Below are 15,470 nucleotides of genomic sequence, written 5' to 3'. Positions count from 1 at the left end.
ATAAACTAAGCATCCCATCAAGAAAGGAATGACAGGAACGAATTACTCATTACGAATAGAAGCGTTAGAGGCGCTATCTATCGTGTAACAAAAATACAAAGACGGTAATCACCGACAACTTTCATTATTAATATCGTCCTGTGAGCCTCGTGAATTAGCATGCGAAGGAGAAGTCTCGTCATTTTAATAGTAAATGCGGTGCGCAAATGGATTGGAAAGATCCCTTTGCATTCCTCTGTTATACTTTCTCATTAATAACTGCAAGTTACCGGAATCAGTGGAGCAAGTTGGATTATTTTATTTATGGCCTTCGTCACAATGATCAATGGCCTACGTTGAGGGTACTTGTGATGGATCACGAAATATTTTCGGAGGTAATCTGACGCGAAGTTTTCGTTAGAAAGATAATGGGTAATACAATACAGGTCTTAGGTGTCACTAGGTATACATCAGCAAGATCTAGGAAAGAGTTCTCCGTGGATTTGGTTATTTTTCCATATGCGAGGATTGTCTTTATTTTTTATTTGTTGGCAGTTGCCAGTGAACGGAAGTTTTGCGAGCCATGATGGATGCGCGCAGGCAAACACGCACACACACAGACACACTCACATACACATAAACACACACATAAACACACATACACACACACATATATATATACAGTATATATATCTGTTCATGAAGTTTTGAATTGAAATTCTATCTAGGAATGATTCTACAACTTAAGACATCGGTTGTAATTTTTTTTCATTATTATTACAGTGTTATTATTAAGGAAAATCAGGGAAGCATTATTACAAAGGTGAAGCACCACACTCTGGTCAAAAATTATTATTATTATTATTATTATTATTATTATTATTATTATTATTATTATTATTATTAATATTATTATTATTATTATTATTATTATTATTATTATTATTATATACAGATATAATATACATAGAGAGAGAGAGAGAGAGAGAGAGAGAGAGAGAGAGAGAGAGAGAGAGAGAGAGATAGTTTCCGTTGCCCAGTGACTTTCAACCTCACCACAACAATACATACAGACACCGATTGAAGCCGTTTATTGAATAATGCATTTGTGTCTTTATTGATCTGAACAGTTAATTGGATACAAAATAGCCAGTGGTGCTTCATAGCTAGGAAGGAGAACGATATGAGACTTGTAAATCCTCTTGCGGTATCACCTGTGTGTGTGTTTGTTGATAAAGGAAGGAGATATATATTCAGGAGTTCGTCAAATTCGACGACGAATTGTTTTGCTTATGCCGGCGAGTCTTTCAGCTGTTCGCTAACCAAATTATTTGTAATTGCTAACATAATATTATCACTTGTTATTTATTACCTTGGCGTAACTGCAACTCGTCGTTTCAATCATTTCACCGTATGTAGTGATTCGTTTCTGTCCTACTGCAATTCGGATGAAATTCTGCTCCGGTCTTATAATCGTAAGCATGAAATTGTTTTTCGACAAGATTCTGAGAACGGATGAGGCTCAGTGGAGCTTATATTTACAACGTAAAGAAACAAGACTTTTTATAGAAACAGAAAGCTACTATAAGGCATTACAGATCTTGAAAACTACTGAGGCCAGAGGGCTGCAAATTGATATATTGATCATCCACTCTCTAATCATCAAACATACCAAGTTGCAGTCTTTTAGCATCAGTAGTTTTTATTTTATTTAAGGTTAGAGTTAGTCATGATCGTGCGTCTTGCAACGCTGTAGGACAAGCCACCACCGCACAGTGGCTGAGAGTTTCATGGGCCACGGCTCATACAGCATTATACGCTGTACATAAAACTCGATTGCACCGAAGAAACTTCGGGGCATTTTTTACCTTTTTTTCAGCCTAAGTAGCTGTGGGGTATTTTTCCCTTCAAAAAGCTCCTATTTCAGTTTAGGTCGTTTACCTGCAAATGAACCTCCCAAAATTAGGACCTCTGGGGAAATGGAGGCTTCTCCTTGGGTTCCCAAAAATAAAGTGAGGCACTTCCCGTCCTTAAGAATTTAGTACCGGCTTTCCCCGGCGGGGGATTAGGGGGAATTTATATGCAAAGCCTCCCTCCTCATTTTTCCCCTTGTTATTTTCATCCTGGGGAGGAGAGGCTGCAAGAATGTAGATAAGGTTATTCTAATCAAGGTGTCTGGAAATTGGCTGTAGAAAAAAAAACGTATTTCATTTTCGGTTTTTCTGGATTTTGCTGCGCTTTGAATTTATTTTTTGTGAATAAATGAAAGTCATCCTCTCTCTCTCTCTCTCTCTCTCTCTCTCTCTCTCTCTCTCTCTCTCTCTCTCTCTCTCTTTTCCTCTATATCTATTCTTTCTCCCTGCTTCACTAATTACTGAGGCAGAAGCCTGGTAACTTGCTCTGTGATAAGTATGTTAGCTTTCCAGGGTTCGTCACTAATGGCATAGAGAAGCATCTTAGTGCTGGATCTAAATATTGGAGTTATGCTTGTCATTAATTCCATACTTATGATGAAGACTTGGATCTTTCCTAGATAATGATCCCCAAGGGCTTTCGGGGGTCGTTATCTAGGACTAATATTTCTTGGGGGGGGTCATTATCTTTGTGATATTTACAGTCTTTTGTTTATGTTTTTACGGTAATCCCCAACGGGTTTGTACTGAACACGCCGCAAAGGTGGATACATACCGGATTAAAACTCTTGGGGGTCACTACCTAGGAAAGATCCGAAAAATATTTATTTGACAGATTAGAAGTGAACTCAGGAGGATCTTGACTCCCATCTTTTCTTTTGTAATTTGATAATTGTTCCAGAGGGAACAAGAATGAGAGAGAGAGAGAGAGAGAGAGAGAGAGAGAGAGAGAGAGAGAGAGAGAGAGAGAGTGAACTTTCATTCATATGACCATTTTTTTATTTAAATAATCTTATAACCAGAGACAATATGGATGCGCTTCAGTGAATATAAGCTTCTATATAACAATTTTAATGTGTCGATTTGAATTAAAAACGTTAAGTAGTATTTTATTTGAATTTTGCAATATGCTTTGTCTTCTTGACTCCGTGTCTGTAATGTATGTAGCTATAGCACGAAATAACACTCAAATCTAATTAGAGGTAACACGCTCTTATCCAGATTTTCATACCTGTGAGACGTCTCCATTAAAATGGTAGAGAACAGTGATTTAGAATTTGTTTTCCCCTGTGTTCTCAGTAATGGGTGTATTCGCCTCGTGTTCGCTACAGCTCTAATAGTCAGATCAGTGAAGATAAATAACTTTGGGTCTGGACAGTAAATAGCTCGGTGACCACCTGTGATTATGTGGGATCGTAATTATGGGGCTTGCAGCCTCATCCTAAGAATAAGGACACTGGCGTCGAATCCATTTAACCCCCCCCTGAAAAGATAACAATGTAAACAGATTTACCAAGTGTGAGAAGAATTATTTACCAAGTATCTTACGTCCTATAAGTAAGGAGTTCTCGAATTTAACAGAACATCAACACAATAAAAAGAAGCAGAGTCATTCATACTTGGGAATGCATACCACAACATAAAAAGTGCATATGCGTAACAAAATTTGAATGACTCTGCTTCTTTTTATTGTGTTGATGTTCTGTTAAAGTCGAGAACTCCGTTACTTATAGGACGTAAGATACTAAATAATTCTTCTCACACTTGGTAAATCTGTTTACATTGTTATCTTTTCAGGGGGGTGTTAAATGGATTCGCCGGGCACTTTTTACATTATTTTATTCTTTAACACTAATCGTCACACGGCCAGCCACACTGGACTTAGAAATTTCTCTTGATGTCAGAGAGGAGAGCGACACAGATCTTACTTAAAAGGGGTTCAAGTTAACTCTAACTAAAAATTGATCAGAATGAACTCTGGACCTATGTTGAATAAAACTCCGCCTCTTTGAGGACGTCTACTTTAATCTTAATGGTTCAATTTCAACTCCCACTTTTGGCAAGGACAAATCAGGTCAATTTTGCTGACCTTTTCATTCGTAATCATTCCTCTAGCTCCTCCTTACTTTCCCATATCGTTGGTTTGTTTTGGCAAACTCCAATTTACTTGGTCTCATGGCTCATCATTTTAAATTATCAACACTGTCTCTCTCTCTCTCTCTTTCTCTCTCTCATAATCCCGATCAGTGAATTTCATACTTATTCATTGTAGAAATACTTTCAAACTCATTGCATAACAAGTGTACTGACTTTGAATTTTTGAAGCGTGTATGATTTTAAGTGCAAAGTAATAAGACTGCAACATTTACATTTCACTTCAAAAATCAGGCCCTAATGAAGTACTTAAAACTCTTTTTTTATTCTTTATTTTCCTTCTTTATATTTACAGAAGTGTATGTTTAATCCTCAACTGTTCCCAGGCATAAAGCCAATCCCCACCCCCTGCCCCGCCACCAATATAGAATGTACTTTACTTTGGACTGAAGAACCTCTCCAGCATATCATTCTTAATTCTTAAGTTCTTTTACCGCGCTGGATAGTTTTCCCACCTGCTTGTATTATTCCAATTTCCGATTAGGGGATGCAACTGGGATGATAATAATAATAATAATAATAATAATAATAATAATAATAATAATAATAATAATAATAATAATCGGGACATCAGTGCAGTCGTCCGCAGTTTAGTCGACGTAGCGTGTCGACCTTGCGCCTTGTTCAGGAACTAAAAGTTTAAAAACTTTTTTTTTAAGTAAATAGCAATTAACTTGACCTTCATCGTAATCGACCAGAGAATAAAAAAAATGAGGGACGGAATGAGGTAGACTGGAAATCGAATTCGCTGGGATGTATTTGTGTTTTATTACAGGAAAGTTCAGAAAAGGAACTAGTTTCGGTATGGAAACTCGTAGGACTGGGGAATATAGTTCGGAATTACTAATGAACGAAGTAAGAGGTTATAGCCCGGGAGAATATCACAAAGATGTAGTCTCTCTCTTTCTTTTTCCTTCTTCATGAAGAAACAATGATTGATCGAATCCTTGATAACACCTTCAATCAGTGATCCATGATGGCATCCGTCGTAAAAACTCATCCAAGGTGAAGTGGTTACTGACCAGCAATAACGCTGTAAAAGGCATGAATTTCTTTTTATTTATTTATCCATTTATTTCCGTTTTATCTGTCAGCAAATTGACAAGTTAGTTATTCATTTATCCCTCTTGGACAGTGCAAAAATCCTGTAATATAAAGCAATATCATTCGTGCACTGCCTGCATATGATTAGCATATCATACCGGAATATACAGGTTTTGAAGTTATATCATTTATCATAATTTTTTGCGAAAATAATATACCACTAGAAAATTACATAACATTTACCTAAAGGTACACAATTCACGGGAATTTGAAGTCTGTTACTGTACTATAGTCAGCGTTGTGAAAGCAAGAGAAATCGAGCGAAAATTAAGAAGTAAATTTATCAAAATAGTTTAGTCGAAAATAATATAATCAGAGGCATGAAAATTAGCTATGATCAAGATGTGAAGATATGGTGCATAAAAACTGTACTCCGAGTGAAGTGGGAACTCTATGGATGTTAATGGAAAAAATATCACAACTATGGACCAACCTAAATAAAAAAAAAAAATATGATCAGACAGCTAAAATATTCCTTTATCTGACATGTAATCAAACGTGGCCAAGAAGCGGGACTTGAAGAGGGGGTTCGTCTTGATCATTTCCATGGACTTCTGCTTCATTTCCTCTATCAATTTGGGAATGTCCTCCTCCTTCATGTCGTGGAAGTCGGGAATCTCCTCCCTCGGCGCCACGATGATGAAGCCGATCATGACGGCGAAGATGAGGCCGTACTCGTGCTTCCTGCGGTACTCCCGAAGGATCTCGTCGAAAGTGAAGGGCGACTTCTTCCCTGCCGAGGACATCAGGGAATCCAGCTTCTTGCTGTAGGCCTTCAGGAACAGTTGTTCGTTCGCGTTTCTGACCTCGCCCGTTATGCTCGTCATCAGGAAGTAGTTGAGGTCAGTGGCAAAGGATGCCACTCTTGATATCTGCAGGTCAACGAGCATGACCTCGACTGGGTTTCCCTCTTCGTCGTACCTGTCCAGAAGGACAAAGAAAATTGTAAACCGAAATTTCTCAGCAATGATAAGTAAGAACTCTGAAAGAGAGTCATCTGAATAGCGATCGTTTATGTTGGAATACATAGATAAAACTGGCGTGGTATAGGCGTTTGACAATGGTTACAAAGAAGGACATAGTAGATGGTTATAGTGGAGAGAACTCACGAAAATGCATGCATTTAAAGTGGCAATGATGAATACATTTATGACAAAACTACAAGTATGGGACAACACGTACAAAATAGGAAAAACATTTTCGTTACATTACGTTTTTATTTAACAATGAAGAGATCACGAGATGTTGGGAAACTGTCAGTTTTAGTCAAATTTTAGAACTTGTGATTTCATAATGTCTTTTACAGATTTATGCTGAATCTTTAACTTGAATCTGCTGCTTGTTAATCGAGTCTTAGAAAAGTGGAATCGGGAATACAACATTGTAATGATTATCCTGCAATAGTTAAAAATAGAAATATCATTAGTTGGGAGTGATTTGTTTAGTTCTACAAACAAATCTCGCATTACCTGAAAAGAACGTTATTGTTCCAGCAGTCGCCATGGCAAAGAACACGACAGGGGTCATTCGTGTCCAAGAGCCGACCTAGTTTGTCTTGAATGACGGTCTTGCTCTCCAGCAACCATTTTTCTGCTCTGCTGTATCCCCCGAGGCTCTGCAGTAACTCCGCCGTGGTCTGCATACAAGGTTCGAACATCTCGCAAAGCATATCGGCCGCTTCTTCGTTAAAGTTGTGCCAATCCAGTTTGAGCGCTGGGTATTTTTCAGTTAACTCGTCGAAAGAAAGTTTTTCGCTCAAGAGCAAGGACGCCCCATGAAATCTGGCTAAAGCTTCGATCAGTAAGACGCTGTGCTTGGCGTCCATCCCAACCTTGCGGTCCACCATCTTGAAACCTCTTGGCCGAAGGTCTTCCAGGAAAATCAGCTCTCGGCCTTTCTCGGCAGAATTGTAATAGAACTTTGCGATGGAGAGGGGTTCGAGTCCGTGCTCAGCCAGGGCTTCGTTCAAGAGAGGGCCGATCTGCTTGTATACAAGCGACTCCTTTTCAAAAAACACCTCCTGAAGGGCTTTCATGCTTTCTATACCCCGCAGAGGACAGATTTTCACTATGTAAGTGACGTGTCCTTCCTTTCCTTTTAACGTGTAGGTGACTTCGACGCTGGTTACGACAGTGGCGTAGTTGTCGCCCTTCTCCGTAAAGTCGACGATGGTCCAAGACACCAGCTGCGCCCCGTTGCCTTTGTCGCTCTTCAACGTCGCTTTCACATGACGCTCCTCGATCTGCGAGTGGTGCTCTTTCAGCCAGGCCTCGTTCGACACTGGAAGAAATGGTGCGGTTTCGTAATAAGTTTCTTTCGGTTTAGATACAATCGAATTTCACATATGACGGCACAACGAGGGAGATTTCTCCAATAAACACATGGTACAAATTATTACTTAATATTTCCAGAGAGATAATGTTTTATGCTGGATGATGTACTTACTGGATATTCAACAGAGAAACTGGGTTTGGTGTCTGTACCTGCTGGTACATCAGTTCTACTCCCTATTCCCAACTTTTCTCAACCGACACTGCCTACCCCAAATGAACGCTTGAGGAACTCTTTAACTAACTCTGGTTTTGTTTGATTCATGTCATTAATTTTGTACCTCATTAGTTTTTTTTAACTTGGTTCAAGTATCGATAAGCAACTCTTGCTTCCCTCTTTAATATGCATTAATGTGACTTCTCTTAAATATATCCCTTACAAATCTTATAGGGGCAATAAAAGAGACTACTGCACATATTTGGTTTCTGCCTGATTGACCGTAATTATGCATTAATAACAGTTGCTTCAGTTTTCCCTTGTAATTTTTCCGGACTCACAATAACTTGAATTTTACCTCTTTTACTGACGCAATCTCTTTCCTCCATGCGCTTACCAAATGTTTAACTTCGAAACAGATTACATCTGATAAGCAATGGTTTTTCAAAAGCATCAGATGGTATTCAAGTATCATTCATTGTTTAAATGGAAAGCCTAAATCTCATTCAGGCAATTTAAACTGACTGTCAAGAAATGACACCGAAACTGGAATTTTGCAAACATTCGGTCCAGAAAAACTTGAACAAACTTCTAAGGAATGAAAAAATAACAAGTGAAATTAAAGATTAAAAAAATGTAAAATAATATAATCGATAAACAGTTTTCGATAACCTGCTCAGCTTCCATGACCGACCCACGAATCCTAAAAAACACCTTTCAAGCTATATTTGGACATTAGAATAAAAAAAAAGTCAATATGAAAAGCAGTTGAATTACATACAAATGGTATGCTAAAAAAGAAAAAAACCATTTTCATGAGAATTTTCCCCCTGAAAAATGTTTAACCATATACGATAACACCCCTTCTAATGAACCGCCTTCATTTACCTAGCGAGTTCACATTACTTTCGATGAGCGTTTATCCGTAAGACTGATAAGACAACGCTCTGATAACAAATATGTCAGTAACCGCAGCGTTCCCGCCCTTGGGATAAACTTTATCGCAGTGGCATTCGTCTCGAGATGGGGTTGTTTTCGGTTTCATTATCTGGTTCTTCAGCTCCCCAAGAGAGTATCAGTATCTGATTTCGTCTCCTTCGTTGAAAGGAACGCGTTTGCTCTTTTAAACGCTTATTATTATATTCCCTTTTTCTAACCTTTTCCACATCTGGGGAACTTGTTTACTGCTGCAAGTTAATTTCCATTTGGCCATGTTGTAATTTAATGCTTACGTATTTTGGACAGTCATAATAACATCGATCAAGCTGCCGTTATGCTGTTACGATCTCTTGTTCTGGGGACTTTTAGTCCCTGTTACGCTTCCGACATCCCGTGAACCCGACTGTGACAAAAAGCCTAGAGAGAAATCATAAAGTTTCGTCGTATAAAACATCGATAGTTTACTGATAATAAAAAACCAAGTTTCGACTTGACGTTGGGTATCCCGGGGGTAAACCTTCCTCGCCTCTTAGGCCTATAGAAGCATTTTTTGTCTCAGATTTATTTATTTTTTATTTTTTTTAAGCATATGTAATTTACTTGACAGACATATTGGTCTAGTTCTTGTTTTCCATTAGTATTAATGATAATGGCAACGTATATTAAGACATGCGTTTACAGTACATACCTCTGAAACCTCTTAACCAAAGCAAGGATATTCGAATCATATCTAGATTTACTAAGCTTGACTAAATGATAAAAATCTGCACTATCACTGTTTACAAATTTTGAATGATATCATTGTTATTCTCAGACAACGCAGAAGCGTAAACAACTTGTTGCAACATTAATAATGCAAGTCATGAAACCAAGTGACTTACTAAGTAGAAAAATAAATTCGTCTGCTTTATCAGGAAAAAAAAAATTCTTAGCATTTTCTCGCAACGAGTCGTCTATCTTGGTCATTTCACTACTGACTAAACAAAATAGGCGTTAAGAAATAGCCTACAACAAGTAAGGGGAGGGAACATACTTATCAGACCAAGCAATTAACATCGGCAGAATAAAAGCAAAAAAAAAAAAAATCATTGTTCTGAGATAGCAAGAATGTTCAAAATTGCTCCCGTAAAAACTAGTTACTAAAATAATATCTGATAACGACGTTATTTTATTTTGAAGATACCTCGATGGAATTCCGTAATTTGTAACAGGTCAAAGGCCCTTAATCTTTTACTAGATAAACTCTTACTGTCTTGTCTCCACTTGCGTCATTGCTATCCACTGCCGTTCATACTAAGGCTCACAAGATTTGTTGCATGTTTCAAAGTATTGAATCTTGGGACAAAAAATGGCTAATTTTTTAACTGAAACTAAATACAGAAAGATAAACCGAGGTCAGAAAAGACATTTACAGTTAAATTCGATATATATAACAAATAAATGGGCATATAACGGAAATATTTATAAAGAAATATTGCAAACAGATTAAATACTGTACTGCAAAGGAGCTCAAAATTTGACGGCATTAAATTCTTTCTTAGACTTAGCAAGCATGAAATGGCAGGAGACCTCTCTACAGGCTTCCAGTAAAGGGAAGGTATGGCATCAGGTACTGGGTACTGTGACATGGCAGAATGAACGCGAAGTAAATAGCACGAACTAACTCATAAGGTGAAGACACTATGGGCGATAACGTAAACGGTGACCGGATGAAGGTCATACGGCGATGAAGCAAGCACAATGGCTATTTGTACTCATAATAATTGTATGATCATATTCTTCAGATCACTTGTCTTATCTTTTGTCAGATAATGTTCACCTGTTTGGATGTTAGTAGTCTCCCAGGATCTTTATCTTTGAGACAAGATTGCTCGAAGTGCCTTTTTTTTGTATGAAAACAATTATGACTGAGATCAACAATGGAAGACAAGCAGTGGAATCAGATAAGCTCTGACTGAACAGGAATTTCTGCTGTCGTCTTCGATGCAAGTGTACCTAAAAACAGTGCTTTTTGAGAGTTTTCCATAGCATCTACAGCCACATTCTGTTCAAGTGCCAGTTTTTCATACTTCCCAGAATTCGAGATCTGGTATTACCTTTATCTAAAAGCCACAGAGCAATTTTATTAATGGCAGTACAGATAAAAATCAAGAAAGACTGTAATACTACCTAAAAGTTCAATTCGCGCTGCCATAGTTCCTATGATATACTGTATATGATTGTATATGGATGCAGTTCCTCGTTGGACGAGTCGGTAGCGTTCTCGGCTAGCACTCTGCTAGGCCCGAGTTCGAGCCTCCGGCCAGCCAATGAAGAATTAGAGGAATTTATTTCTGGTGATAGAAATTCATTTCTCGGTATAATGTGGTTCGGATTCCACAATAAGCTGTAGGTCCCGTTGCTAGGTAACCAATTGGTTCTTAGCCACGTAAAATAAGTCTAATCCTTCGGGCCAGCCCTAGGAGAGCTGTTAATCAGCTCAGTGGTCTGGTTAAACTAAGATATACTTAACTTTGTCTATGGATGCGTGTATTATCTTATAATTCCTATTCTTCGATTTTTTTTACTTTGAATTCTTTCCTGAGGAAGCTTGCTTTTAAAGTTAATGGCCAGTTTTTCTTGTTATAAAGTGATATGGGCATATTTTGATTAAACTTTAAGAAAATCATTAAGAATAAAAGACAGTACAAACTTTAGAATTATGTCTAGAAGATAAAATTAACGCCGAATACTTTATACTTATAGGTAACCTGATTAGAAATGCCTAACTTTCTGGGAGTTGTAAGTGGCATCTTTTAAAAACCCTAAAAGTGTGTGGACATAATTTAAAGTAAGGTGAATGGTTGAAGAATGGTACAAGATCGGCAGTTATCTCAATGGAGTTGAATTCATCTTCTGCCCCAGCAATTGTACTTACTGATCTACTCCAGGTTTTATTTAAATACTAGCTTCCGTTTCCTTTTACAGTATTTCAGAGCCATTTACTACAAGAATTGGAGTACTCTATACTGTATTATTCTACTTTATTTTTAAGCCCACCAATCATGTCACTACCATAACCAGCCAAAATAAGTACAAAATTAAGGTTCCAGAACTAATTCGCGGTAAACTAGAAACAATGGGTCTATGATCATTAGAACACCTTCAACTATATCTCACTTAAAAAAAGAGAATAAGTATGAACGGAGCTAATAACATAAGCTCCAATAGGTATTTTAGGACCTAGATGGAAACCAGCGCTGGAATCAGTCTGAATTAGTGAAAGTTTCCTAGATTTAAATAACCAGTATTAAAATGTCACCACAAATTCACAAGAGCCCTCAGTAATCACAATAGTTGTTAGTAATACAACTGATATTCAAAGTCTGTTTGCAATCATTTAGAGAGAATCTAAAGGGTACTGCTACTAGACAAACTTACACAGCAGTGTCCAGCTGTGAAAACTCGGTAGAAGAGAATGCTCAAATGTGAAAACTTTCAAAGAGAATACTGTGCAAACGTGAATCCATCTACAGAGCTAAATGCCCAAATGTATAAGCTTCCAGAAAACATAACACTTAGATGTATAAAACTTCCAGAGAACAAAATAATCACATGTGAAACAATAACTGGAAGCTTTCACAGAACATAATGACTTAAATAAAATCTTCCACAGAAGATAGAATGCTCAAATGTGAAAACTTCCATAGAAAAGAATCCCCAAATGTGCTAGAATCCACACAACATAATATCTAGAACTGAAAACTTCCAACGTTGAAAATGCCCAAATGTGAACACTTCCAAAAGAACAGAATAACAAGTTTGAAATCTTCAACAGAATAAAATGACAAAGCGAGAGAACTTTACAGAACAAAATGCCTAAATATGGAAATTCTTCTGAATAATAAGCCAAAATATAAAAACTTCTTCAAAACAGGATACCTACAATGACCAGATGTGGAAATGTTCACAGAGCAAACTGCCTAAATATGAAAACTCTCACAGAACATAGTCTAGATATGAATAACTTCCATAGAACACGATGTTCAGAAAGTGAAAAGTTTCACAAAACAAAATGCCATACATATAAACTTATAGAGCAGACAGACCAAACGTGACATGAAGGTTTCAGAACAGACTTAACAAAATAATATAATAATGACCAATAAATCAAATAATATTCTAAAAGTTCATAAATACGTGCACGAACAAGCATCAGTTCAGAAATAAGCAAACGGGAAAAAATATTAAAACATTAAAAATTAGATTTATCATTAAACTGATAACCGTCAACTTTCATAAAACTTCCATTAAGACAGTTAAAGTTTATAGCACAAGGAGTGCACGGCTTAAGACGGCTGATGATTGCACGAGGACCAATGGAAGTGTGTGTATATATATATATATATATATATATATATATATATATATATATATATATATATATATATATATATATATATATATATATATATATATGAATGTCTATTCCTGTAATACTACAGTGTAATATGAATATAAGAAGGCCCATAAAACACTATTTAAAAACGTTGAAACCCGAAATATATGGTTTCAACGTTTAAATAGTGTTTTATGGGCCTTCTTATATTCATATATATATATATATATATATATATATATATATATATATATATATATATATATATATATATATATATATATATATATATATATATATATATATATATATATATATATATATATATATATATATATATATATATATATATATATATGATATATGATATATATACATATATATGCATATATATATATATATATATATATATATATATATATATATATATATATATATTATATATATTCGAAATATTAAAGGGCTCTCTGCAGAAGAAAAGCCAGTGTTTAAAGAGTACATTCCTGACGTATAGGACACTTCTCTCTAAATCCATCGAGGACTTACATAAGAGATAGAAAGCATGGCATTCCTATCTAGCATATGGGAAGGATATGATTGTTATCAAGGCTGTGTATATAATTATAATCAAGAATGCGATAACGGTTTCTGGAACTTACTCTTTCAAGTCTTATTTTGTGAGCCCGAGAGTTTTCCTTGATGACGAGCAACTTGGACCTCCTCTCCTTGCCAGCCACCGAAGAACACTAGAGCCTTTATCTGTATGTAATCGAAGTAATTTACGTTATCTGCAGCAGCAGGCCGAGAGAAAGAAATCAAGATAAAATTTAACTATGTATTTTCCTTGGACATTTTAGTTAGGATAAGACTGATAAGATCGTTGCCAGATAAAATGAGACGGGACTAGAGTTTTATCAAAGCGTCTTTCGACTGTTGGTTTAATTAATCTCGGAGTCAACCTGGAGCTGATGATTAGATAAGAAATTTGAAGGAGAGGGAGTTCGAAAGAAGATATTGGTTCACAGAGCAATATCTTACTTCTAATCCGTGGAGCGCATGCGCGTCGTGTTAATCGTACTCGTGTAGCTCCAATTTTCCTGCCGCTTACTGATAATATCTTGATAGTTGTCGTCACTTTCTCTACGTCATGTAGAGGGTGGCTGTAGAGATGAACATGGCAACAGCTCGTGTTCTGTTGTGTTGCGTCATAAGGGTTGAACTGTTTACCTGAATTGCGTCTCAGTATTCTTATGTTTTCGGCAAATCTTTTTAACGTTTCTAAGCTGATTTCCCTTTCGTTGTGCTGAAAACTTTCAAGGTATTAGCGATTAATAATGAATTAATAAATAATATATATATACATACATATATATATGTGTAAATATATATATATATATATATATATATATATATATATATATATATATATATATATATATATATATATATATATATATACATAGTACACACACACACACACATACATATATATATATATATATATATATATATATATATATATATATATATATATATATATATATATATATATATATAAACTAAACAATGCAGCTATGAGCCTAAGGATCGATACGGCGGTCATTAAGCCCTGATTACAGCGTAACGTACGAAGTGCATAAGGCATTAACCCCCAACAAGGATAATTGCAGGTCTTAGAGATAATTTGTTGTTTTATGGGAGTTGGAGAGTTTGTCTAATAAAAAAGACGTGTGCCTTAGATATTTTTCTTGGTATACTGTTTCTTTTTTTAGTTTTCTGTAAAAGAATACTATTGAGATGGCTTTGCCTGTCCGTCCGCACTTTTTCTGTACGCCCTCAGATCTTAAAAACTACTGAGGCTAGAGGGCTGCAAATTGGTATGTTGATCATCCACCCTCCAATCATCAAACATATCAAACTGCAGCCCTCTAGCCTCAGTAGTTTTTATTGTATTTGAGGTTAAACTTAGCCATGATCGTGTGTGTCACCGCTATAGGTGCTAACAACACAGGCCACCACCGGGTCGTGGCTGAAAGTTTCATGGGCCGCGGTTGAGAGTCTCATGGGCAGTGGCTGAGAATTTCATACAGCATTATACGCTGTACAGAAACTCGATTGCGCCGAAGAAACTTCGCAGCATTTTTTACTTGTTTTGGTTACAATTTATCGGTGTAATCAAATGGTGTTGCATGCACTGAAGAATACTCTAGAACGGTGTAGCCATTTTGAAAGTGTTGGGTAAAACAACTTATTCATATCTCATTGTTTAGCTCTTCGCATAAAAAAAATCATAAAATGATAACCCGTGATCAAAACTCTTTTCTGAACAGTAAAGTAAGGAATACTTATTTTCCTGATAAACGTTACATTACTTTAAGTGAATATGATGTTTCACAAGCACACACGTGTATATACGAGTATATATATATATATATATATATATATATATATATATATATATATATATATATATATATATATATGTTTATATAAAATATAAATATAGTTACATATAT

At 36.2% G+C, this 15,470-nt stretch overlaps 1 protein-coding gene across 1 annotated transcript; it reads right to left on the bottom strand.

The window, feature by feature from the left end:
- Positions 1-4,301: 4,301 nt before the first annotated feature.
- On the bottom strand, positions 4,302-13,753 carry LOC136826666 (uncharacterized). Its single transcript, XM_067084018.1, has 3 exons — positions 13,614-13,753; positions 6,620-7,430; positions 4,302-6,071 (listed from the first exon to the last, which is right to left on the bottom strand). Coding segments are annotated over exons 1-3 (1,269 nt in total). The 5' UTR covers positions 13,615-13,753; the 3' UTR covers positions 4,302-5,614.
- Positions 13,754-15,470: the final 1,717 nt, after the last annotated feature.

The sequence above is a fragment of the Macrobrachium rosenbergii genome, chromosome 41, assembly GCF_040412425.1.
Source record: "Macrobrachium rosenbergii isolate ZJJX-2024 chromosome 41, ASM4041242v1, whole genome shotgun sequence".
NCBI classification, from domain to species: Eukaryota; Metazoa; Arthropoda; class Malacostraca; order Decapoda; family Palaemonidae; genus Macrobrachium; species Macrobrachium rosenbergii.
This window is presented reverse-complemented; position numbering and strand designations above follow the sequence as displayed.

What these genes read in the sequence shown, in the direction of transcription:
- LOC136826666 (XM_067084018.1), bottom strand. An exon ending in AACAATAACGTTCTTTTCAG is followed by an intron (nt 6,072 to 6,619) that starts GTAATGCGAGAT and finishes CCTTCTGGACAG; the next exon opens with GTACGACGAAGAGGGAAACC.